Source organism: Balaenoptera physalus (assembly GCF_965194825.1).
Source record: "Balaenoptera physalus genome assembly, chromosome: 6".
Lineage (NCBI taxonomy): Eukaryota > Metazoa > Chordata > Mammalia > Artiodactyla > Balaenopteridae > Balaenoptera > Balaenoptera physalus.
The window spans coordinates 47,125,125-47,151,214 of NC_138885.1; the positions used below are offsets into that span (position 1 = coordinate 47,125,125).

The following is a 26,090-nucleotide window of genomic DNA, read 5'->3' on the forward strand; positions in this document are numbered from 1 at the left end:
CTCCTTTCTTCTATCTAGCATAATACTACTTCAGCCAAAGGATTTCTGTCCCCAGGATCACGTAGCCCTAAATTTAAGAGCTCAAAGAAGTGTTTAGTAAGAAGTGCTTTAGTTTTCATGCAACTTTATATTTTCATGTTCAGTCAGGTGACCTCTATTTAACAGCTTTTGAAATTTATTCTAAGATTGCAGAAATGGCTAAGGAATCTGTGCCATGTCCAACAGAAAGTGTTTACCCTGCTTTGGTGAACTGTGTAGCACCAGTTGACATCATTTTACCTCAGATTACGTCCAACATGTGGTAAGTGGTTATTTAGGCTTCTGGCTTATACCTAGAGATGCCACTTACTTAAGAGGAATATTTAAATGATCAAGGTTCTCATGTTTAGAATTGATTTATATGTACTTTCACACACTTTGTTTTAGAAATAAATGAAAATGCAGCTGGGAAGATGGGTGAGATATGACAATAATAGAAGCATTGATCATAATACAGTAATGGCTAAGATAATTGTGTGCTTAATATTTGCCAGGTTTTGCATACATTATCTTATTCAATCCTAATATAAATACTATAAGGAGTATAATTAGTTCCACTTTATGTTTGTAAAGGTTAATCTTGCTTAAGCCAGGTATACACATCAGATTCAAATTTTGTTTTAAAGTAAATGCATGTGTGCCTGTCCACAGAATGGGCTAGGTGGGTCTATATAAATTCAGTTATGATTGAGCTTAAATCAGGAAATTCAATTGGATAGGCCCTTACAAACAGAATAAATATAAAACTATATGACATTTTTCCTGTTTCTCTCATCTCTTTAGGGCAAGAGGACTGGGACAACTCATTAGAGCCAAGAATATAAAAACAATTGGTGATTTGAGTACTCTTACAGCATCTGAAATAAAAACTCTTCCTATCCGTTCTCCAAAAGTGTCTAATGTAAAAAAGGCTCTCAGAGTATATCATGAGCAGCAGGTAAAAACGTAGATGTTAGTCATAACATCATGTATAAATAAATGATCAAGCAGTACAGTTACGGAAGTTTGCATTTTAACTATTCTTGCTTAAAAACTCATTTTATATGATGCCTTATCTTCCCTTCCCCTGCAGTTAAGAGTAACTTAAAAGATTCATTTATAATTCTGTAGATTTGCTCATTTTGTACTGTTATTGTGTATAATACCTCTTTATTCTTTGAATTCTATTTTCCTACCCTCTTATCTCTTTTATTTCCACCAAATAGGTGATTGGTTTCATGGCTGCCATTTCTAAAACCTAGATGTTCAAATCTAAACATTTACAAAAGTCTTGCAGATTTGTAGTTAACAGTATTTTGATTTTGATATCCAACACAATTGTGACCAATTTTTTTTACTTGTTCTTCCTATCAACTTTTAACACAAACATTTTAGGTCATGGACATTTCTCAAGATTCTTATGAAAGCCAAGATTCTTTTGCCCTATAAAAATGTATCAATATATGGAAAATTTTTTGTATATCATTTCAGAAGAATTCACAGACTCTCCTGAAACCCATTTAGAAACCCTTGATGTATTCATTGATACTATGCAAAACTGTGAATATATGAAAAATAGGGTTTGTTAAGGGTGAAAGCCAGTGTTCTGTTAGAATTTCTGGGACTGGAGTTTGCAGACCATTGAAGGTTTCTGCTGTATTCGTGAAAGTCCTTGATTTAGTATTAGTTTTACTTGACCTTTAAAAACATTTAACCAGTGGGAAAAAAAACTATTAGTAATTTTCAGTCTGATAGATGAAGCATTTCAACTGCTTTATTGAGATCCAGCCACATACCATAAAATTCACCCACCCAAAACACACAATTAAGTGGTTTTTTAGTGTATTCACAAAGTTATACAACCCTCACCAAGACCTAATTTTAGAACATTTGTTATTACCCCGGGAAAAAAAACCCTGTACTCATTACTAGTTACTCTGCATTTTCACCCTCAAGGCAACCACTAATCTTTGTCTCTGTAGATTTGCCTATTGTGGACATTTCATAAAAGTGGAGTCATTAACCTGTAGTCTTTTGTGAATGACCTCTTTAACTGAGCATAATGTTTTCAAGGTTCACAGGTATTAGTACTTCATTCCTTTTTATGGTTAAATAATATCCCATTCTATGACTGTGCAACGTTTTGGTTATCCATTCATCACTTGATGAACATTTGGGTTGTTTACACACTTTCCTATTATGAATATGCTATTAGGTACATTCATATACAAGTTTTTGTGTGGACATAACGTTCTTTATTTCTCTTGGGTATATATGTAGGAATCTAATTGCTTGGTCATATGGTAACTCTAACGTTCTGAAATTAGTATTTTCTCAACAATCAGTAAGCCCTGGGAACACCTTTGAAAATTGTGTTCTTTTTAAAAAAAAGAAGTCCATATGTCATTTAAACTTGGAAGTCTCTGCCTTAGATTTGCTTTTCCCGTGTTCCTGAACCTGGGGAATATAATGTAGTTTTTCATGGCTACTATTTGCAATACCTTGACAAGTCACTAGGAAATATTATAAACCCCTTAACCACTTCTTTGAGAAAACAGTACTGTGTAATGCTGTTTTTGTGTGTTGTTAGGAGAACATGGGTTCTTAGCAGTATTAGCTAAGCTTATGTAATGGGCTGTGAAACATAGTATGTCAGATTGTTTTCCAGCATTAGTGGTCCTGTTACTGTTAGTCCTGTTAAAAATTACTTTCAATTTGTCACTTTTGTTTTTGTTTTTACTTGTCTGAATGTATAAATCAAGGTGAAGTCTCGTGGACTAGAAGAGATTCCAGTTTTTGATATTTCCGAAAAAACAGTAAATGGAATGGAAAATAAATCTATTTCTCCTGATGAAGAAAGACTTGCCTCAGGTATATTTTAGCAAAGTGGGACAATTTTATAAGATCAGCTGACTTTCTTGAAGAAATATTTTGTTATTGTGCTTTTAGTTTTAATTTGACCGTGCCCTGTGAATGAGACAAGTATTTTTTTGTGTAATAGTTGCCAAGTATGTGAAAAAAATAACTGATATGACTTCAAATATGTCTAGTTGCTTTTTCTCTAATTGTCAACTTCTACTCTATCAATGTCTCAAATGAGGATATAAACTATAAACATTGCATTCCAGTTGTTCATAAAAATGAAGTAGTCATGATTTCTTTAATGGCACAGAATAAGCTATGGTAATTTTTCTGTTGCCGCTTCTCTTGATCTTGAACAGGTATACCTCAGCCTGCACTCTTTTTTTTTTTTTTTTTTTTTTTTTTTTTTTTTTTTTTTTTTTTTTCTCGCCAAGTCACTTAATTTATTTGAACTTCTGTTTCCTCATCATTAATGTTCCTTTGATGTCTGAAATTTGGTGAAAATTAGATTCCAAGTATACAGAAATATCAGTTGTCAGCCTGCACTCTTAATTTGAAACCTGGGCACTTAAATTTTTTATTACCTTAAAAGGAGAGAGATATAATTTAAGATTTATCTGGAATAGATTTAATTGTGCTTTTTTCCTTTCTTTTAGATTTAATTGATCCTGTTGCTTTAGAGACTCCGTTATCTAAAAATCTTGTGAGCCAGATTAGTGCACTTGCTCTTCAACTAGATTCAGAAGATCTCCATAATTATTCAGGAAGCCAGCTATTTGAAATGCATGAGAAACTTGGTAGCATGGCAAACTCTATAATTAAAAATCTGCAGTCACGTTGGAGGTCACCAGCCCATGAAAATTCTATTTAGTGTTTTAAGAGAAAATTGAAGTTTTTAAAAAAAAAAGATCACTGGATTTGTTGATTCATAAAGTAAGTTCTGAAATATAGCACAATTTCAGACTGAATGTTTGCAAAGTTGGTAACATTTCAAACGCTGAAGGGCAATATCTTATTAAGGTCAATTTTGTAAGTGAGATCATCTTTTCCTGTATAACATGTTTTCTTGGCTGCTATGCGTAGTTTTTCCAAAAATTTAAATATCTTACTGAAATGTGAAAGCAAAAACTAAATAGCATACATTTTATTTCACTTACTCATGTGTATTTTAATGGAACATTTTATGTAATATACCTGTTCTAAGTAAGTAAAAATGAAAATTTTTATTTGAACTTTTTGCTGAACTGATAAGGTATTTATACTTGATTTCCTTTTTTTAAATTTATATTTGTTGTGCCTGAGGTTTAAGAAATTTGTTCTTGGTAAAACACCCCAAATGAGATGCAAGAGAATCTTTTGAAACGCTTTTCGCAGACATCAACTTTATTTGGACAAGAAAATATTTATATTTCAAGAAAAATATCAAAAGTTTCAACTTTTGGGGTTAAATATTAAAGCAGAATTTACTAAAATTCCATTCATTTGCGTTAGCAAATATTTGTTCAGCAGCATTTGCCTGTGAAAATATACTCTTATGAGACATATAATATTCATTTAAAAATGCACGACTATTTGTACATTATGTATAGATTAAGTTTTTAATTTATAAATTTCAGTCTTCGTTAATTGCATGAATTTTTTTCTGCAGCTTGTGAATACCTTTGTTTTGTTTAATAGAAACATAATTTTGTATATATTGAATACTGAGATATCAGTATGGATGGTAGAAGTGCTTCATGGGCTTGCTGCAGATGTTTGTAGGATTCTTTCTCTACAAATAAAACAACAAATAGTTTTGTACTTAGTTAATAGTGTTAGTTAAAACATGAGTTTATTTTCTAAAGTAACCAGAAAGAGTAAAGTAATAGAAATGAGAAAGTGTTACATGACAACTTTGCCATTCATTCCCATAACCTTCCCCTGCAGCCCCCATCCCTTTTGGTTTAGAAGAGGGTATCAGCCACTAGAAAGCGTGCCTCATTACATTTCTCTTTAATGGGGATTTAGCTTGAGTATTTTCATTATAACTTGGACCATAAGAAATCTAGAGTTTATCTGCTCTTTTTACCTATACCTAAAGCAAACTTGGGAGAAATGTGAAACTGTTCTTTCAAAATATTTATGTTTTACCGAGTAAAAAAGTAAGGTGTATATAATTAAACCATTTGTAGATTTTACCAACTGGTATTAGTGCCTGACTTTCCCATATTTGTTTCATCTTTTTAACAGTGAGAGTATTTCATTTGTTTTCGAAATAGAATGAGCGAGTGATCTTCTCATTGGAGACTTATTCAGAACTAACCCTTACTTGAAAAGGCACACATTCTTCAGCAACTTATAGAAAGTTTAATCTTTGTGTCTTGGTTAGCTTTACATTCAGAAGGGGGCTGCCACCCAGTCACAGTAAAAGTTGGTTTTTCTTTAATAATAAATCCATTATCAGTACGTTGCAAATATTTTAGGGTCTAAGTGTGATATTTATATGCTGAGGATGATTTTAAAAGAAATTCTGGGACCACTGAACTGAGGATTGTAGCTTGAAGAAATAACTAATGAAAAATCAGGAATTTTTTAAAACATTTATAATTGTGGTTTAAATTGTCTGTCATTTATTTCCCAATTGTATTTGACAGTAAAGAGGCATATATGTTTTTGCGAACATGTGTAAGAAGGGATGTGTATGTGTGTTGAGAGGAGTCAGAATTAGCTCATTTCATGACTTCGTATCTTACTATTTGAACTAAACTTACTTGCTGGTGGAATGAAGTTCTTGGGAAGGTGAACAGTATAGCAGAAAATGTGACCAAAATGATTACCGTTTACTTAAATCACTGAGTTTGATGCAAGCACAGATTTTAATTTTAAAACATTGTGGTTTAATAAGGATATATTTTAAAATATTTGAGGGCAAAAACCAGTTTGCTAAGTCTTCATTGTTGATATAGTTACAAGTGTGTATGTGAAGCACCTTATTTTCAATTTTCTTGCCTTAAAATTTTCTGCAAATTTTTTCCTGAGTGATTCCAGAAGAGCTGAAAGCATTAATATTCCTTGATCAGCTCCAGTGTGTGTTGTTTCACTATTAAAGTGAAATCAGTTTTTTTCAAATAATTCCTAATGGTTAGTAAAACATGGCAAACATTACTAAGAACACTCAAATGTGATTTCTTATTTTATGCATTTATAAAGAATCTAGTTGAATGCAGAGCCATAGTATAATTTTCCATGTTCCAAAATGGATTTCATAGTGGATTTAAATTTCCATTATTTCAGTGAGCCCATTATTAAAGATGCTCTGCTATTTGAACAAGTTTGAAAGCCATTGTTGAATAGTGGAGAGCTTTTGCTCAAGTAATAATTGCAGTAGGATAATACAGTCAAAAATAAGATTGAAATGTGAACTTTAAAAGTATGGTAACCCTGACATTGCCCATGATTCATTCTTTCTGTGCAGCTTGGTGTAGTAGTCAGGGATTCTGTTATATATTTAAGAATCAAAAAAATGTCAAGAAAGTTGGGTTATATCTTGCCTTAAATAAAGGTGGCAGGACAAGAAACAAAAGTTTGGAAAAATGGGAGGAGTATGTGGAAAACATACAAGTAGAGTTTTGTTTTTAAAGGAATGAGTAAAAATAAGTGCTGTTTCAAAGGCAGGCTTAGTTGAAATTTACCAAAAATACGAGTTACGGTGTCACATTTTTCTCTTAATGCCATTCCTTCCAACTTTGACTTTATAATCCACTAAGAAAAGCCTAGATTCCATCTCATATTCTTCATAATTGATTTGCAGGGAGATAATTTGTGAGCTAGGCTTGGAGGCCATAAAATAGCAGTTGTTAATAATTATTAGGCTAATAAGACTTGAGTCAGGGGAGTTATCTGCTTGCTCATTAGTTCAGCACATGTCCATTTTATCCCTAAGCCATTAGAAAGGTCTTGTATGTTGTATACAAACATTAGAGTGAAGTTCTGACTCTTAACATAGTACTTCTCAAACTTGCATGTATTTGTAAAAATGCAGATTCTGATTCAGTAGGTCTGTGATGGGGGCCTAATAGTTCATTTCTGACAGTTCCCATGTGATCCATACAAATGCTGATGTGGACTGCATTTGTGGTTGTCGGCATAAGAGGCTTCAAGATCTAAATTAAATTAGGTTTTGGTATCCCAAGCAGATTTAAGTCCTTAGAATTATTGCCACAAAAGATAAAAGCTAGTCGTTTTTAAAGGAACTTTTTCAAATGTCTGAATTGAGGATTCAGATTGGTCTTGAAGGCTTCAAGTTACAGTTCAAAAATTTAAATAAAATTGTAAAAGGTAGAATTTTCCCTCATTTGGAGCCTTTTAAGTATGGAAGATAAATATTTTATGTTATAAAGAACCTTATTAAGTAGTTTGGACAATGTGGAGTCTTACGAGTATATGTGGATTATGTTCTGAATTTTTTGTTAATATAAAGGTAAATTTTCACAATATTAGAGGTGCATTTAGAAGGCAAGATTTCGTTTAGAGACTAAGTTATGGGACTTCATTATTTCATTAATAAACCTTGAAAACAGACTACCCCTAACTAAGTTTAATTTGGCAGTAAAGTTAGCAGTGCTATAATAAGTCAATTCTGACAAATGTGCCTTATAATCATTTTACTGAAGACCTCTGGTGACTGCTGCGACATTACATGGTTAAAACTTCCTGTTTTGTTGTAAAATGGAGTTGAAAGAGTTGAATAATCTGATTTTCCAAAATGAGTTTTTCTTGGCATTCTGTTAAGATGTTATATTTCCTTCATATTTAAATACTTTTATTGTAAGAGCTGCCCTCATCCAAAGCACTTAAGGAAATGTCGCCAGAAGTTAAGTAATGGGTTTTAAAAATAGATTATCAAAATTTACTGATAGCTCAATCTGTGAAACAAATCTGATCTTTGTGGTTTCTCATGGCCCAATTAATGATATGTCTATATTATGTGCGAGGTTTTGTATATTGCTTCTTGAAAGTATCCATTAAAATCTGAGTCATTTGGATTTGAAGATCTATAGATACTTAATAGAGTAGTAGTCTGATGTAATTATGAGTGTCTACTTAGTTCTTGGAATAGAATATTAAATTTTACAATGTGGTCTTTACCGGTTTTTTTCTTCATATGCCAATCCTTTCACCAAAGAACAGTTAAAACCAAGTGCCGAACTGTAAATGCTTACTCCCCTGAAATACACCATTAGAATAAAAGATAACCTCTCTCCTTACATGTGAGTATAAAATTAAAGACAGTATTTTAAATTGATGTCACATGGAAGAAAAAAACCTACATAGCTTTTGGTCTTCTACTTGTAGTAGAGGGAACAATATCTTTACAGTGTACCATTTTATAACTGGATGAAACTAAGCTTATCAGACGGCAAACTTATATGTTGATAGAGATTGATGCACTGATAAGTGGTAAAATGAAGAGAAAGGGAAAGACAAATTGAGCTGAAATAGTAATAAAACAAATTAGGTCATTAAGTATAGAGACAAACAGTTCTGTGTATTTTGAAAATAACTGGCAGCCAGTGGTCCCTGAGTTATCCTATACATAATACAGTACCATAATTAATGTTCATAAAGCCCTTGAATAATTATTTAGAAATACATTATTATTTAATACTCTGACCCCCCCATCAGTAAATAATTTCCAACAAAAGACAGTGTTATTTCTTAGATGGATAAGCTGCATATAACTAGGAAGTTCACTTTCAAAATAAAATGTCATGGAACCAAAAATGGAATGTATTAATAGCTATTTTGATACTTAGTTGAATAGTTAACAGGGGTCTGAGGAATTTTTTATTTTTATGGAATGGAAATTTTCTAATAGAAAAATGGAATTAAGAATGGATTTTGAGTATAGGAAACGAAAGATGGCAGTTTTGCCTAGTAAGTTTAAAGAGCAGAGGTTGACAAACTACAACCTGCCACCTCTTTTTTACATCTAATGAGCTAAGAGTGGTTTTTACGTTTTCTAAATGGTTGAAAAAATCAAAAGAATAGTATTTTGTGGCACATGAAAATATATAAAATTAAAATTGTATTGTTTGTAAATAAGGTTTTACTGGGACACAGTCATGCTTATTTACATATTTGGCTGCTTTCCAGCTACAGTGGTAGAATTGAGTAGTCTGAAGGACTGTGGTGGCTTGTAATATCAAACATACTACTATCTGACACTTTACATAAAGTGTGCCAGTCCTTGACATAAGGGATAGATTTGTTCATACATGGTAGTTTGGTTACTTCTGGCTGGCAGGATAGGAATATTGATTTAATTTCTGTTGCCATTATTTAGATTTTATTTTATAAAATGGGTTCCCCTGGTTCCATTTATATCTTACCATAGCTCAAATACACATATACTAGGAGATACTAGTACTTTTTAGGTACGCCTTTTTCTCCCAAACTCTTAAAACATTGTTCTGTGTTTGCCATGGATATTAAGGGACCTGATGTGTGAAGGAAAGGCATCTGGCACTAATTGGTTAAATCACACCTGTAAAACAATTGGGGCTTTGGGGAGTTTGCTTTCTGTGTTGTTGAGTAATCGATCACTTTCAATATAAACACTACCTCCTGTGGATAGACTTGACTAATGTGCACTTAGAAAAGGACTGAGAGAAGCCAAATCAGTCATTTATTAGCCCTGTAATATTTTTGTTTTCATCACTTGATAAACTCTAAGAGAGCTTAGTTTTACATTCAGAAAGCATTTATATTTGATAAGTCAAATGATTTAAGTTGAAACTTCACAGAAGTACCTGTTCATTCCTCAATTGACTGTACTAGTAGATGGGAAATAAGGGTGCAGTCAGTTTTGTTTATGTAATGCTTTATACAACGTTTGAAGCAGGTAGACCTATACTAAAACTGTATTTTCAGATTCATTATGACTGAGTGGAGGGAGGGAGAATCTGTGTCTGATCCACAGTAAAACTTTCATAATCTGTTGAGAGTTGACTGTTATCACTTGCCAATTGAAACTGGACATTGAAACATTTTTAAAGAAATGCACTTTAATCTGAAATAAAACTAAAAAAAAAAATTCTGGTACTTGTTGTTCTTTGGTTTTTGTTTTTTTAATTTTTGTGTTTCAGTGAGCCCTCCTGAAATGAATGAGAAGAACATAATCCAGATACCAACCTAAAAGTGAGCCTTGTATTCCTCCACGAGCACATGAACCATTCATATTCTTCCACTCTTTTATGGCCTATTTTTAACCGTAGAGGATCTCTATTTTATTCATAGTCTTATGGGTTCCACACACTTCTAAATCTATACTTTTTAAAAAAAAACCTGAAGTATAGTTGATTTACAATATTGTGCTAGTTTCAGGTATACAGCAAAGTGGTTCAGTTATATGTATGTTTTTCAGGTTATTTCCATTATAGGTTATTACAAGATATTGAATATTGTTCCCTGTGTTATACAGTAAATCCTTGTTCCATATCTGTTTTATGTATAGTAGAGTTTATCTCTTAATCCCATACTTCTAATTTATCCCTCTTCCTCCCTCCCTGTCCCCTTTGGTAACCGTAAGTTTGTTTTCTATGCCTGTGAGTCTCTTTCTGCTTTGTATAAAGATTCATTTGTATTATTTTATAGATTGTGCATATGTGATATCATATAATACTTGTCTTTCTCTGTCTTCGTATGATATTTTCTGCGTCCATCCATGTTGTTGCAAAGGGCAATATTTCGTTCTTTTTTTATGGCTAATATTCCACTGCGTGTGTGAGATCTTATATATATATATCACATCTTAAACTAATCATCTGTTGATGGGCATTTGGGTTGTTTCTGTCTTGGGTATTGTAAATAGTGCTGCTGTGAATGTTGGGGTGCATGTATCTTTTCTAATTAGAGTTTTCGTCTTTTCCAGATATATGCCCAGGAGTGGGATTGCTGGATCATACGGTAGTTCTATTTTAGTTTTTTAAGGAACCTCCATACTGTTCTCCATAGTGGCTGCACCAATTTACATTCCCACCAACATTTCTCCACACCATCGCCAGCATTTATTATTTGCAGACTTTTTGATGATGGCCATTCTGACCAGAGTGAGGTGGTACCTCATTGTAGTTTTGATTTGCATTTCTCTAATAATTAGCAATTTTGAGCATCTTTTCATTCGCCTGTTGGCCATCTGTATGTCTTCTTTGGAGAAATTTCTGTTTAGATCTTCTGCCCGTTTTTTGATTGGGTGGTTTGGTTTTTTGGTATTGAGTTGTGTGAGCTGTTGGTATATTTTGGAAAGTAACCCCTTGTTGGTTGCGTCATTTGCAAATATTCTCTCCCATTCTGAGGTTGTCGTTTCGTTTTGTTCATGGTTTGCTGTGCAGAAGCTTAAAGTTTGATTAGGTCCCATTTGTTTATTTTTGCTTTTATTTCTTTGCCTGAGGAGACTGTAAATCCATACTTTTAAAGTAAGGGGGAAAATAACCCGAAATACTTAGTGATGTTGAAAAATACTGTATTAGTTTACTATGGCTGCTGTTAACAGCCACAAGCTGAGTGGCTTAAATAACAGAAATTTATTGTTTTGGTTCTGGGGGCTAGAAGTCTGAGATAACGTTGTCAGCAAGTGTTGGTCCCTTCTAAGGGCTGTGAGGAAGGCTGTTCCATCCCTCTCCCCTAGCTTCTGTGGTTTGCTGGCAATTTTTGGCTTTCCTGGCATGTAGAAGCATCACCCCAGTCTCTGCCTTCATTTTCATATGTACTCTTTGCTCTTGAGTCTCAGACACACATTAAGAAGCTTTAGGACAGCAGTATTACTATGGCTCTAAAGTAATGGGGACAGATCTTTTGCTTTTTAGAAAGGATACTCTATAAACTTAAGCACAAGCCATTATTGGTTGGCACCCCACCCTTTGCCACAAACTGCCAGCCCACTGGATACAGACAGGGAAGATCCCCTGAGGTTAGGATTGGATCCCACAGCTATTTCTAAAACGTTATAAGCCAAGCCATAAGGAAAGCTTGCTGAACACAAGTATGGATAGAGTTTTGAGAAAGTCTACACTTGTGCTTTTTTTTTTTTTAATTGAAGTATAGTTGATCTACAATGTTGTGTCTGGTGCATTTAACAGTACTTTTTAGTTTAATTTTTTTTAGTGAAGTCTAGTGTAAGGGGTTTGCTTTTGTTGAAGTTTTTATTTGTAGATCTTTAAAAATAAATAATGCTCATCCATCAGTGGTGTTTGTTGCAGATTTTATTAGTTACTAGCTTAACACCAGTTTATATTGTCTATCAATCAATCAGCTTTATAACTAACTAACTAACTTCAGAACTGGATTAGAAAATAAGATTGTCAGCAGTCAGTCAGCAAGGAAAAGGTGAAGATCTGCCATTTTTTTTTAAATGTGTTTTTAACATGTTTAGAACTCTTGATTTAGAAAAGAAATACTGTTAAACATTTTCATAATGGAGGAAGATTCTGGGTTGATGCAGCAATAAAATAACAACAATGCAGAAACTTTAAAAATGTCTATTCTGAAATTAAACATTTTAAAACCCAAAGGAAAATTTAATAATGGCAATTAAGACCTATGGGTTTAATGTTGTCTCGTTTTATGTGCAAGTCCAGAAGATAGAAGTCTAGTTTAATAATTGGACAGATTAGTTGTACTAACCTTTGTTTTACTGGTGAATTATTGGGGTACATATAGAAACAAGTTAAGGGATGGTACAACCATGAATCATATTGACACAAAAACCACTAGGCAGCTTCAGAACTCGGGGAATAGTGGCGAGTCTAAACTGAAATACTGACGGCAAGATTTGTAGGTGCTGTAGACAGGTGCAGTGCTTTGAAGTTCCTAAATAGCTTCAACATAGTTGGCTGGGAGCATGCCAGTCCTGCCAGTCCTCTGCACGGTGCCATACATCCAACCTTCATCAACAGCTTGAACGTTTACAATGGCATCTCCATCTTTGAAGGACACCTCATCTGCATCTGCAGCCATATAGTCATACATGGCACGGAAGATTTTCTATCGGTAAAGACGAAAAAGGGAAATATATATTAGATTTGCAACAATTAACCCGAACACCTAATTAGTTTCCACCAACTTAACTTGCACAAAACAGAATGTGCAACTACCTACCACCGAAACTAAAAGACAACTCACAAACTAGGAGAAAATATTTGCTAATCATATATCTAATAAGGGATCACTATCCAGACTATATAAAAAAACTCCTATAATTCAATACTGAAAAGGGACAGGGGCAAAGGATCTGAATTCTCCAAAGGAGATGATAAACCAAGAGCCAATAAGCACGTGAAAAGATGCTCGACATCGTTAGTCATCAGGAAAATGCAAAACTACAATGAAATACCCCTTCAGACACACTGGAATGGTGATTGATAATCGAAAAGATAGTAACAAGTATTGGGGAGGATATGGAAAAATTTGAATCTTTATAAACCGTTGGTGGGAAAGGAAAATGGTGCAGGCACTTTGGAAAACAGTTTTGGAAGTTCTTCCCATTTTAAAAGAGTTACCATGTGACCTAGCAATTCTACCCCTAGGTATATACACAAGAGGAATGAACATAAGTCCACATAGTAACCTGTACACCCGTATTCATAACGGCATTATTTGTAACAGCCAAAAAGTGGAACTAGCCCAAATGCACACCAACTGATGAATGAATAAAGAAAAGGTATTCCCATACAATGAAATATTTGCTAATAAAAAGGGCTGAAGTACTGATAAATGATAAAACATGGACAACCTCAAAACAAGAAGCCAGTCACAGAAGACCACATATTGTGTGATTTCATTTATATGAAATATCCCAAATAGGCAAATATATACAAAAAGTACATTAGTGGATGTACTAATCTAGTGTTTTGGAGAAAAAATTTGAAAAATCATAGCAATATTGCATGTTTTTCTCACCTTGGGAATTTGGGAGCATACCAGTAGTAAAAGTTTCTGGAAAGCTAACCTCCACAATGTTTTTTAAAAAAAAAAAAATTGTAGCATGGTGGGAAAGGAAAATGGGGCATTACTAATCAACAGGCATAAAGTTTCAGTTAAGCAAGATAAATAAACCTAGGGATCTGTTCTAGAGATCTCTAGGGATCTGTACACAACCTTGAATCTATAGTAAACAATAATGTGTTATACACTTAAAAATATAAGGGTAGGTTGATCTCGTTTTCTCACAACAATGAAATAAGGTTTTTAAAAATTGTAACAATTTAGAGAAAATTTGAAAGCGCCCAAATTTTCTTCATAGGAGCAGTCACTGGTTAGTAATTTGGTATGAGACCTACATATTTTTTCCTAGCATTCTGAAATATACACAACATATATTCAACATTCAAGGATAGGTTCCCCCCTGCCCCACATAAGTGGAATACTACTATAAATAGTACTCTGACTTGTTCCTTCCATTTAATATAGCTTGGAAGTCTTTCCAAGTAAATATAGATTGATCACATTCTTTTTTACTGCTGTAGAGAATTCCATATTTTAGTACTATCGCAAATTATTTAGCCATTTCTATATTTCTGGACGTTTAATTGTCACCATGTTTTCATCCACTAACCCTATAGTGTTTGTCTTTGGGCAGATATTTCAAAAGAACGCTTTTAAAAGTGAAAGTATTTGGTCAAAGGCATGTGCCTTTTAAGTAAGTTTTTTTAAAAAGTTCACTACTATAATGTTCTGATACTTTATTGTTGCATATTTCTGGTTAGTAGTCAAATAGTGAACATGTTTTTTTTGTTGGCCATTTTTATTTCTTTTGCTGTAAATTGTCTATTCATATGCTTCCAGGTTTTATTTTGAAGGGAAGGGAGATAATATGTCAATGAACTTTGGATACTTAATGCTTTTTTAGATATTAATCTTTTTGTTAAGTATAATATTTTTTCCCAGTTTGACATTTCTTTTTGCTATAAAAACATTTAACCTTTTATGGTCAAATCTGTCAGTCTTTTCCTTTACTTTTCTAGGTTTTGGAACCTGCTGAGGAAGGCTTTCACCATTTCCAATTGTAAAAGTAGTCTCTATTTTTCCGTAGTATTTTAGTTTTCCTTTTTTCTTTTTTTTTTCCTCTGCTGATTTGTAATTCTTTTAGGGTCCATTTTTGGACTTCATCTATTTTAAAATCTATTCTCATGCTAAATTCATATTTAATTATAATAGCTTTATAGCATATTTTGCTCTTATATGGTTAAGTCCTTTCCTATTATCATTTTCAAAATTTGCTTATTCTTGCATCTTTACTCTTTCAAATAAATTATAGGATTAATGTATAAATATTTTTAAATTTTACTAGGATTCGATTGGAATTGCCTTGAATTTATGGATTTATTTCTGGAGAAATGACTTCAAGATTCCCTTCCTGAACTATAATGGGTCTCAATACTTACTTAAATCTTTATGTCCTTTAGTAAAGATAGTTTTCTACATACAAATATTGTTCATTTCAATCCTAAAGAATTATGTTTTTGTAATATTATGAATGAGATCCAGGGTTTTAAACTAAGAGTTTTAAAGTAGTCTGGTGAATTGTGAACATGATTTGACATTTATCTTCAATGTATATTAATAGGAGATATCTAAGATATGACCAGATTACGTATGTGACATGTGCATACACATATATTTGGATTGGCCAAGAAGTTCGTTCGGGTTTTTCTGTAAGATGATAGGGAAAAATCCGAACGAACTTTTGGGCCAGCCCAATATATTCTGGAAGAATGATTCCAAGCCACAGATGTTTTGCTTTAAGATAGTGGGTGGGTCTAATGAGACCAAAATGATGACTTTGCTTTAGGCTTTTTTTTTTTTTTTTTTTTTGGTGTGTTTGTTTTCAATCACCGAATAATGCTTTTTAATTAATGTGAGTTGCTAATGAAGGTTTTCTGATAATTTATGACTGTTAGCATGAGATGTGTAGTAAAAGAGCATTATGTAAAATAGAAGGTTTGGTTAATTAAAAAAAAAAAAGATCAGAATACTATAATCATTATTGCACATATCAAAAAGTGAGAATGACTTGAGTAAGTTATTGTTACTTACTCCAGCAGTAGATGGATGAGATGGGATGGAGGATACCGTTGTCTGCTGGGTAGCAACTGAAGATGATCGTTGCTGTGGGAGCTCTGTGGTTTTAGCATGTTTGTAAGCTGTAAAGAAGGGAGAAAATAGTTTATTAGGAGAAAACGTGACTAGACCTCATTTAATCTGTGATTAGCAACTGAGCAGCACTTTTCCCCCTAATTTAAAAAGAATGATTTCCAAGAAAGGAGGAATGAAAATGAAATAGCTAACTGCATGTACCTCTCCACAATTCTAGTCCTCTCATTAGAAGAAAGGATCCAGATGTTTTTTGTTTTGTTTTTACTCAAAGCATCTCTTAACAGTAACCTCCAGGGAGCTAGCTGGCCGGCCATGGCTGTCAAGGTCAGGGCCATCCACTTGTACCTGGTGAGGTTGCAGAGAAGAAGACGCCCCCGTCGCTGTAGGTGGAGAGGTGGGCACCTTCTGAATGCTCGGACTTCTCCTCGCCGCCGCTGACGCTCAGCGCGCTGGCAGATCGAGACTGCTCCCGGCTCCGGCGCTGAGCTTGTGCTGGGGAGGTAAGATCCATTGGAGAGGGAGCAGAGGCGAAACTTTTTATAGCAGTAATGCCTAACGGTAATTGACTCTCAGTTGGCTTTTGTTTGTTGTCATGCATGCATGGTTTTAAGTAGATTTCTGTGGATTAAACCCTCAAAGACTCTTAGGATACATTTTCCAGATGACAGTTTAATCACCCAAGGTCCCCTATCCGTTAAGCGGTACAGCCAGGCTTCCAATCCCGGAGTCTGTCCTTGACTACTACTCCTTCCCTCTATCCTGCTCATTTTCCGGGCTCACTAAAATGAACAGATAGTAAGGTACACAAATTCCACCTTTCAACTTCTACAGAAAGTGCCTCCTAACTTCCAAATTTATTTAGATACAGTTTCTCTGTGTTTCCGCAATCTGTGTGCAGACCTTTAAAATTGTTCATGTCAGGGTGTAACCACTGATTTACTGGTCTCTCTTCATCAGTGGACTAGAGTATAAATCCTTTGAGATTTATAGGCACTACATATTATTTTACTTTTAACATGAATAGAAGAAGGCATAAAGTCATGTGGCCTGTTTCGTTGAGTGGCTAATCTTCCTTGACATAAGAGAGTTGAGAAAGTTGTTAAAGGTCAATCCATTCTCTTCCCTTTGCTTACATTCTCTTCCCTTTGCTTATGTATTTCTTTTTTTTTCATTATTTCTCCAACAGAAAGATGTACTACCTTTTTTTCTTTAGGAAAAAAAAAATGATAATAATGGGGACTGAGGGGGACTTACCCTTAGGCAGTGAAACAACCTTTCCTAACTTGAACTTGTCTAGAAAATGAGCTTGGCCCACTAGTCAAGGAGGTGTTCTTATGCTGAATGAGTAACTCAGGAAATTGAAAGCCCTGGAGGAGACGAACTTCTGAGCCTAAAAGCCACTGGCGCTAGCCCACTAAATGGTGATGTTTACATCGTAAGCCTTTTGTGGCATCACGTACCATTAATCATGTGTAAGCTTCGGGACTGAATGTTGTCTTCTGCTGGATCATAGTCAAAAACTGAGCCAGGATTTGTACGCCAGACACGTAAACCTGAAAGTGAGATTCAGGATCAGCACAGATGTTCTTGGACGCTTGCGATAATTTGGAGACCAAGGCATGAACCTAAACAACCACAGGTGGATTGAATAACACTCATTGAGCTTAGTTCTAGGAGGGGAACAAAGCATAAAGTAGATTTCAGCTTTGCAAACAGTGAAATGATAGGGGTTTTCTTTCACATCTAATGAAAACACAGATTGAGGTCCTCTGGCCTTTGCTTTGCTCTAGATAATGTCACTTGTGTTCTTCTACCTTCCTTAACTTAACGTTGATTTTTCTCCCCAGGCCCCAGTTACCTGTAGTAGTTTCCTGATCCTGGTCATTCCGTTTTTGTTCCATTTCTACCACTTTTCTCTGAATACCTCGGTAGTTAATGTCACTGAAGTCCTGTGTGTTCTTCTTTACTCGTTCAGTGATGGGGTCTGTCACCACTGGTGTGAAGCAACCCTTGTGTTTCTCGAAGTCTTCATGATATTTCACCTGAAATTTCACGAATTCATTTGGTGAAAATAGGATGGTGTGATCATTTCCTTTTTTACGTGTTCCAACAGGCCGCCCACCCAATCTGAGGAATTCCTGACTCACCGTTGAGATGTGGCGTTGGGTCTCCCTCACCCGTCTCATCTCTGGCGTGTCCAAGACATAGGCAGCTTTGCCTTGTATTTGTTTCCGGAAGCTATCAGAATAAAGCACCTGGCAGAGGAGAGACCATGAATGAGGACAGGTTGTGGTACCGTCCTAATTCTGAAGCCTCAAAACCTTTCCAACAGATGGAGGTGAAAGGAGCTGGGGAGGGAAGCTTGAGTCACCTGAAAAGCCCCAGCTAGCCCGTGACTGACAGAGGAACAGTTAGCATGAGGGTGGACAGGCAGGGCTTGAATGAGACAAAGGATTTCTTTTGAGTTTGAGGAGACAGGGCAAAGTATAATTTTGAAAGGAAGCGGAAAAAGTGATCTCTTTAATTTGCTGGGAATTGTAGCACCAGCACATTGGATGATATTTGGAGCTAAACGTGATACTGACATTTGAAAGAACTATCCTTTAAAACAAGTGATCATTTTTTGAAGGATTATGTCCAGATTTCATAAACCAATATGCTAATACAGAAATCAAAGTCTCAGAAATGAAAAACCCAAAATATCAAAGTCAGAGAGGGCATCCATTTCAGAGTATTAGCTGTTTCATAAAGTATCTTAACAAAGTATTGCTTAAGATTGAGGATGTTAGGAGGTCAATTTGTTACACTTGGTTACATAAGACTACCTCAGAGTAAAGTAAAAGGGAAAACACTGGCAATTAACTTGTTATGTCTTAGTACAATCATTTGGAATTTAAAAGCACAGTTATGTTAATTTTAGTGTGAATTTTCAGTTGAATAAAAAAAATGCACATTTTTATGGTGTTAAAATGTTATTTTCCAAGATGTTGCATTTCTCTCTCTCTTTTCGTTTTAGTGTGTTTTTCAGTTGAATGAGAAAGACACTTTTTTATGATGTTAAAATGTTATTTTCCAAGTTGTTGCACTACTCCTTCTTTAGCCCTAGAAAATACCGAGCTAATGTTTTCTTGGTTGCGCTTAGCTCTCTCCATCTCTGGAGTGACCGGTGTCGGAGTTGCTTTTCTCATATTCTCTTTGTACAATACCTAGAGGAGCCAAGAGAGCATCCAGATATCAGAGAGCAGTAACCCAATTCTGAAAACCATCATCTAGCTGTTGTTATGGCTCAATTATGTCACACTCTATAAAAAACACCTCAAGAAGAGAAAGCCATTAAAATGTTACTGTATAAAGCAAAAAGTGAAGAAAGAATTAAATCAGGTGAGCCGGTGGGGTTGGTATGTCACTTTTAAGTAGGTAAAGAAGAATTTTAAAAGATAAAAGTATTGGGGAAACTGTGAGATAAATTAGTGGTATAACCATGTTTGCCAGGCTTGTTAAAAGTGTCACCATTTCTTTTTTCCTCTCTCAAATACCGAGCTAACGTTTTCTTGATTGCGTTTGACTCTTTCCATCTCGGGAGTAAAGAGTGCGGGGGTAGCTTTCCCCAGGTTCTCTTTGTATAACACCTGTGAGATACAAAGGTGGACCTGAAAGTCACTAGGAGGCAGTATTCAGGCTATTCAATATAATGCAATTTGGGGGAGAAAACTCCAGGTTTAATCTATTACTATTAGTGAGTACAACTCTCTAGAAGAAAGCTTAAAAAACAGTTAATGGCAACAGTAAATGTATATCATTTAGGGGAGATTCTAAAAAGCTGGCATTTTGTTTGTTTTAACCTGGGATGGAGTTAGGAGCAGGTCAAACGGCAGGGGTTACTTTGCAAAATTAAAAGCACTTTCATTTCTCAAGACAATACCGAGCTAATGTTCTCTTGATTGCGTTTGACTCTCTGCATCTCTGGAGTGACAAGGATTGGGGTGCCTTTCCCCACATTTTCTTTGTACAAAACCTACATGAGTCCAATGGATCCAAAAAGCCAAAAAGAAGAAAAGAATTACAGTTACCAAAAGATTAAACAGAACAGATCATTTGTTAGGAGGCTCAGGGTGCTAAACCATTTGGGCAATAAGGTTAGATGGAAAGAAATACATTTCCAAAACAAGTTGAGGTAGTTACAGCAAGACACACATTTCTAGGTAGGACCCTGCCCTGAAATCCTTACAGCCTGCAAGACAGAACTGCAGTTTTTGTGCCTAGTTCCGGGATTTGGGGCAGGGATGGGAAACTGCCTTCACTCTCCCACTAATCTACGTATGTCAAGCTCCTGACAGGTCACCTCACAGGACTTAGGGGCACGTGCTTGAATAACACTGAGAAGGTGGAGGCTGCTCCCTAAATAGCATAGGGAGACTGGGCCCTTTTGCCACACTTGAACTCACATAGACACATCAGGAAAATGTATCCTTGCTATCATCTGTGCTCTGCCTCTTGCTTTAGTTCAGTACATCATCATACGTAGTAAGGAAAAATGTTTTCAGCAATTAGATCACTATCAATCATGGTAAGTCAATAGGAAACATCGTGATAAATTCCCAGCCTCACTGTCACGTCAGTGTCATTCTTGGGGTCACAGGAGTTTCGGGATATGGCATTCAAGAGGAAGAATTCTGTCAAAGAAGTGGTTCTCAAAGTTGAGGTCCCTGGATAGCAAGGTCAGCATCACCTGAGACCTTGCTGGAAATGCAAACTTTCTGGCCCACGCCAGATCTACAGAATGAGAGAGCGTGGGGTTCCCGGTGATTCTGATGCACACTAGTCTCAGGAGCCCTGCGTTCCAGTATCCGAGGAACCTGCAGACAGTGTAGATGCGGAGGGCCGCTGGCGCTTCACTACGTACGCTAATGTCCCCACACAAACCCCAATCCCCCGGCAATCTATAAACGTAAAATATCACAGAGCGCAGGCTTACAGAAAACGGCTTACTAAAATTAGCAGCTGAAGACCATGATAAATACAGAGGAACAAAGTGAACTAAAATTGGTAAAACAAAAAACAGTTCGAGTGACACTTTCATTTTTAAGTAAATTGACATTCATTTGCCAAAACCACTACTGGATCTTAATTTATGTCGTTATCCCTGAAGGAGAGGATTAGGGGTTATTTTTCCCCAAGGTCTCTTTGTCCAAATCTGGCAGGGTAAATTAGAACCTAAAGTCAGGTGCAAAAACACAACAAAATCACAACTCCAATGCCTAGAAAGAGCCCTGTCACACCTACTACGCCACTCCCCAAATTTCACAAGTACGTAAAACAGACCTTAGGGGTAATGGATAGAGAGTAAGTTTGGGGAGAGAGGAGCAAAAGGATGATTTGTTGGAAAATCTGTTAGTTTCTGATATTAGAACTTTAAAATATGGATTAAAGCAACCTTATTATGCCGTTAAGTCTAGGAGTAGCTCTAAAGGGAAGAAGGATAAATGTGATTAAGAAATTCACAAAATTTCAGTTGTCTTTGAAAAGTAGGATTAATATGTATTATTTTAAATCATTAAAGAAGTAGTTTCTTTTTTTTTTTTCTTGCCAAAGTACCGAGCTAATATTTTCTTGATTGTGTTTGACTCTCTCCATCTCTGGAGTGACAGGTAAAGAGGTTCCCTTGCCCATGTTTTCTTTGTATAACACCTGTGTGATGAGAAAGCATCCAGAAAAACAACCATAAGTAACATTACATTTGTTGTGAGATTTTAAGGGTCAGTTCAACTTCCTTGTTATCAAATGACACAGTAGTCCGAGGAGCCAGGAGTTATATGCTGACAAGATGCCACAAAAAAATTTAATGAGAGCCACTCTTGGGATTAGGAAACTGACTGTATCTGGGGTAGCAGGGCCCTTAGTTGCTGGGGAAAGACTGGAGTTATCCTCCCAAACAGTCACGTGGGGAGTTGAGATGGTTAGAACTTGGTTGTGTTGTTATCCAAGCAAACTAAAAGAAAAAAGGTTTCAAAAAATATTTTTTTAAATGCCAGATGGAACAGAAATCAGAATTAACTTGAAAAAAAAAAAAGAATCCATAGTAGTACCACAGAAATGTGAAAGTATCTCCTTTTGCTGAGGTATGTTAGAAGCAAAGGAAGGGAAGTGGATTTAAAAGAAGAATACATGTTAAGAATCAATTTAATTATGAGGTTAAATGGCATCTATTTTCCCTTTCTTTCCAAAATACCGAGCTAAGGTTCTTTTGATTGAGTTTGACTCTCTGCATCTCTGGAGTGATGGAGATTGGGATCCCTGTGCCCAGGTTTTCTTTGTATAGCACCTGTGTGAAAGGAAAGCATCCAGAACAAAAAGAGCAATCAACCACTCTCCCCTTCTTGCAGAGCAGTTGGGAGTAGAAGGACAAAGAGGAAGAGAACAAGTTAGAGGAAGGGAAATACCAGAAGCTTCTAGATCCAACTTGTAGGAGCCTAAAGACATCCTTAAAAGCAAGGGAATGCAGGAAGGAGCAGGGAGACTAAGAAATTTGAAAGGAGAATTTTACTGTTTTGTTGAACTAGTCTCTCTGCATCACTGAGCAAAGGAGAGCACCATGGAAGGGAACGATGAGTTGCGCCCCCCAGCTTGTTGTGAGGTTGGGGGAAAAAAAGAAAGGGCAGAGACAGCAGGAGAACCAAGGAAGAGATTTTGATTTGGAAATGTTATTAATAAACCACATCAGGATATTTAGGTTTTATAAACATTGCATATATGAAGATGCATACACACGTCTTCTTTTGCTGATTTTCAAAAGAAGTCAAGGTATTTAATTTTTAGTTTAGGTGAACATATTGGGAAGAATTAATTATATTTAAATGGAGAACAGTGACAAAATGCTAAAAAAAAAAAAAAAACCCTGAAAATATCTATACAAATACCAGTAGAGACCAAGAAAAGTTAGAATAGGAAATGAAGCCAACAGTTTAAATTTATTTGCAGAATAAATTTTTGTAAGCTTTACGTTCAAATGAAAGTTGCCAAAGCAGGATAAGTGGGTGCCTAGAGACTGGGAATGCTATGTTTTTAAAGGTTGGAATATCATATTGAACATTTTTTAAGTGATGTTAATGTTTAACCAAAATGGGGAAACTGATTCATGGGAAATGGCAGCATTAAGTTGCAAACAAGACACAAGACATGTCAAAGTTTTTACTGGGATAAGTTGATTAGGTTTTAAAATATAGCCATTAATCTTTTAAAAAAATGGTTTAAAATTAGTTAAAGGGTCTTTGTTTGTTTGCTTTTTAAATACCGAACTAAAGTTTTCTTGATTGTGTTTGACCCTCTCCATCTCTGGAGTGATGGGAACTGGAATCCCTTTCCCGATGTTTTCTTTATACAACACCTGTACGATACAAGAAAGCATCCAGAAAAAACAAGAGCAGTCAAAAACAGCCCTTTCATCTATCGTGTAAGGAACGTACTATGAAACACAGACGTCAAACAGGAAAGACAAATTCACCAAGTCAATCTGTTTTTTCAAGCACAGATCTGGATGAAAACATGCTCCATATTTCCTTGGCTAAAGTGCCAGTGTATTTGATGTTCAACTTTTAAGCTAACTCATATATTAAATGTTGGTTTTCTGTGTTAGGAATTAAGAAAAAGAAATCAAATTAATTTCATAAAATTACTAAAATGCTTAGTGTACAATAGAAAGGTTATTTTTTAATTAGATGGGCAAATATTTATTTTCCCTACACAGAACCTCTGTTTTACAGAATAACAGATATTTTAAACCCTAGGTCAAATCTATGCAATATAGGAAATTGGTCTTTGTTGGGTAAATTCAAGTTATAGAGGTGGTCAAGTCTAAATACATAGCACTGTTTATCTTCCATAGAATCTTAAAGGCTCTATGCACCAGTGGATAAAAATTGCCTAAATGCAACCTATGTAAAAATTAACACAAATGGTTACTTAAAAGAAAGAAATTGTCCAGGATCATCAGGATCATTAACATCTCAAATAGATATGAACAATAATATACTTACTCTAATATAGAAGAAAATGATTTTTAAATAGTTTTGAAAATTAATGTAAACCTTTCCAAAAGAAGGAATAATAATAATAATATAAACCTATAGGGAAAACAGTGAATATAACATTCCAAAAATAATATTAATTTATACCGAAAATTTAATAAAATCAAAAGGTTGTTAGTGAATGGTAATTAAAAACAAAGAAAAACAAAACAAAACAAAAAGACAGTGGGACCAAAGAAAGTTACTTAATTGTGTGAAAGAATCAAACTTTCAGAAAATATTTAAATGGACAATCAAAAAACATTTTGGAGCAAAACTTGCCCTACCTACCCCCCAGCCCCCAAAAAAAAATGCAGCTAAATTTTCCTAATGACATTTGATTCTCCATCTCAGGCATAAGTAAATCTAAGTTCCTTATATAAAAGTTTCACAGACTATTGAGTAGTATAGAGTTTTTTAGCAACAAAAATATTAATAAAAGAGAAAATAACATTAAATATAGACTCACGATCTAATTTGTATATATATATATTTTTGTATATTTTTTAAAAGATCAGAAGATCTGAATTTCTATTCATGGAATGGCTTGTTTAGAACAAGTATCAAGATAAGATTGCTTTGGGTTCCAATACTGAGTGATTTTCTTTCTTTGTGCTCTGTTTATCCAGATAGGATCTATGTTAAGCTAAACCTTGTCCCCAGCAAGGGCCACTATTTCTACACATGGCCTCAAGTCCTGTGTCTTTTCTTTCAATGCTAACGCAGCAACATCAAATAAAAATAGTCCCAAGTAAATAAAGCTATAGTGTTTGGGGATTTTGGACATCAATTAACTTCAAAAGTCCCATAAAACATGAAAAGGGAAGGAAAGGAATCAATGAAAAGTTTTAAGGGACTATTATAGGAAGTATAAAATGTTAGAATCAAATGGTGAGTAAAAGATCTGGAAAACAGAGAAATTTAGTTGATGAGATTTTTTTTTTAAGAAAAATGTGTTAAACTGATTATTTTAAAGGGACTAACAGAAGTTCTGTTTTATAGAAAGGTATTATCATTTTTTTTAATACGAGTTAAAAGAGCTTTCTCCCAAATACCGAGCTAAAGTTCTCCTGGTTGTGCTTGACCCGCTCCATCTCGGGAGTGACAGGGAGAGGAGTCCCCTTGCTCAAGTTCTCTTTGTACAGAATCTGTGTGCACAAAATCAACAATCAAATCAGCCTGGACCCATTGTTTAGGAAGACTTAGCTTTTAAAATAGGTTCTAAAAGTATTTTTGCTTGTTTGTTTTCATAATGACATAAAATTGGCCTAAATAACTTTAAGAACTAGAACAAGTACAGATCACCTTTGGCCGTTTCATCACACCCAGTATGAGGTCTGTCTAAGAGGCATTAATAGCGACAGAGCTGCCAGGCTGCAGGAGGAGTCAGTCACTTCTATAGGTCTTCTCTCAAAGACAAGGACTAGGCCTTATCAGAGACTACTCAAGTTAACTGAAATTTACATGCCTCATGAGTTGTTGGTAACTCTAAATTAGGGAACCAAAAAAAGGGGGGGGGGGTTGGGGGAATAAAATAAATAAGTATTAAAAGCTAAATAAATATTAGCTTTCAATGATCCTGAAACTATTCCAAGGAAAGCTCATTTATCTCTCTTGTGATATACCAAAAATAGCTGAGCCAAGTAAATCTGTATTTCTGAGTTACTGTGAATTGCTATGTTGTCTTTGGAATGAAAATGTTCAAGAATCACATTCTTTTAAGAAGAGTTGCAAACACAAAATACATCAAACAGCGCCACAATAAATACAAATAAAATTCTAGCTATCATTATCCTTTCGGAGGCATGTTAGATTTTACTTTTGACTTGTGCCACACCAGTTAGAAACACCTACTGTTATTCAAGGGGAATTTGAGGAAGGAAACACTAAGTATTACAGGTTTTTAAGGAACATGATCAATAGCTACGTTTTAGGAAAAACATAGTTAAAATTTCACAGCAGAACTAAAATAAATACTAAATCAGATTTGGGTTGAAAACTGAGGTAATATTT

General features: G+C 35.0%; 2 protein-coding genes across 36 annotated transcripts in view; one reads left to right on the top strand and one right to left on the bottom strand.

Moving 5' to 3' along the window:
* Positions 1–18,266, top strand: part of RIF1 (replication timing regulatory factor 1) — a gene marked incomplete at its 5' end in the record, with an annotated part of 64,010 nt that extends 45,744 nt beyond the window's left edge. For 4 of the 6 annotated variants that reach the window (XM_082464821.1, XM_082464824.1, XM_082464822.1 and 1 more), the window contains 5 exons: positions 19–96; positions 186–301; positions 823–976; positions 2,781–2,889; positions 3,537–8,002. In XM_082464821.1, the coding sequence (XP_082320947.1) occupies positions 19–96; positions 186–301; positions 823–976; positions 2,781–2,889; positions 3,537–3,751 (672 nt within the window). In that variant the 3' untranslated portion in view covers positions 3,752–8,002. Of the gene's footprint in view, positions 1–18; positions 97–185; positions 302–822; positions 977–2,780; positions 2,890–3,536; positions 8,003–18,127 lie in introns of those variants that run through there. The other 2 variants (XM_082464826.1, XM_082464823.1) reach the window with 2 other exon arrangements.
* NEB (nebulin) overlaps positions 12,108–26,090 on the bottom strand; it is a 215,487-nt gene continuing 201,504 nt past the window's right edge. For 5 of the 30 annotated variants that reach the window (XM_082464810.1, XM_082464809.1, XM_082464816.1 and 2 more), the window contains 13 exons: positions 25,133–25,225; positions 23,306–23,398; positions 22,244–22,336; positions 21,610–21,702; positions 19,937–20,029; positions 19,551–19,643; positions 19,128–19,220; positions 18,162–18,269; positions 17,873–18,056; positions 17,475–17,567; positions 16,360–16,506; positions 15,955–16,061; positions 12,108–12,903 (listed from right to left, as the gene is read on the bottom strand). In XM_082464810.1, the coding sequence (XP_082320936.1) occupies positions 12,730–12,903; positions 15,955–16,061; positions 16,360–16,506; positions 17,475–17,567; positions 17,873–18,056; positions 18,162–18,269; positions 19,128–19,220; positions 19,551–19,643; positions 19,937–20,029; positions 21,610–21,702; positions 22,244–22,336; positions 23,306–23,398; positions 25,133–25,225 (1,464 nt within the window). In that variant the 3' untranslated portion in view covers positions 12,108–12,729. The remainder of the gene's footprint in view (positions 12,904–15,954; positions 16,062–16,359; positions 16,507–17,474; positions 17,568–17,872; positions 18,057–18,161; positions 18,270–19,127; positions 19,221–19,550; positions 19,644–19,936; positions 20,030–21,609; positions 21,703–22,243; positions 22,337–23,305; positions 23,399–25,132; positions 25,226–26,090) is intronic. The other 25 variants (XM_082464813.1, XM_082464812.1, XM_082464794.1 and 22 more) reach the window with 17 other exon arrangements.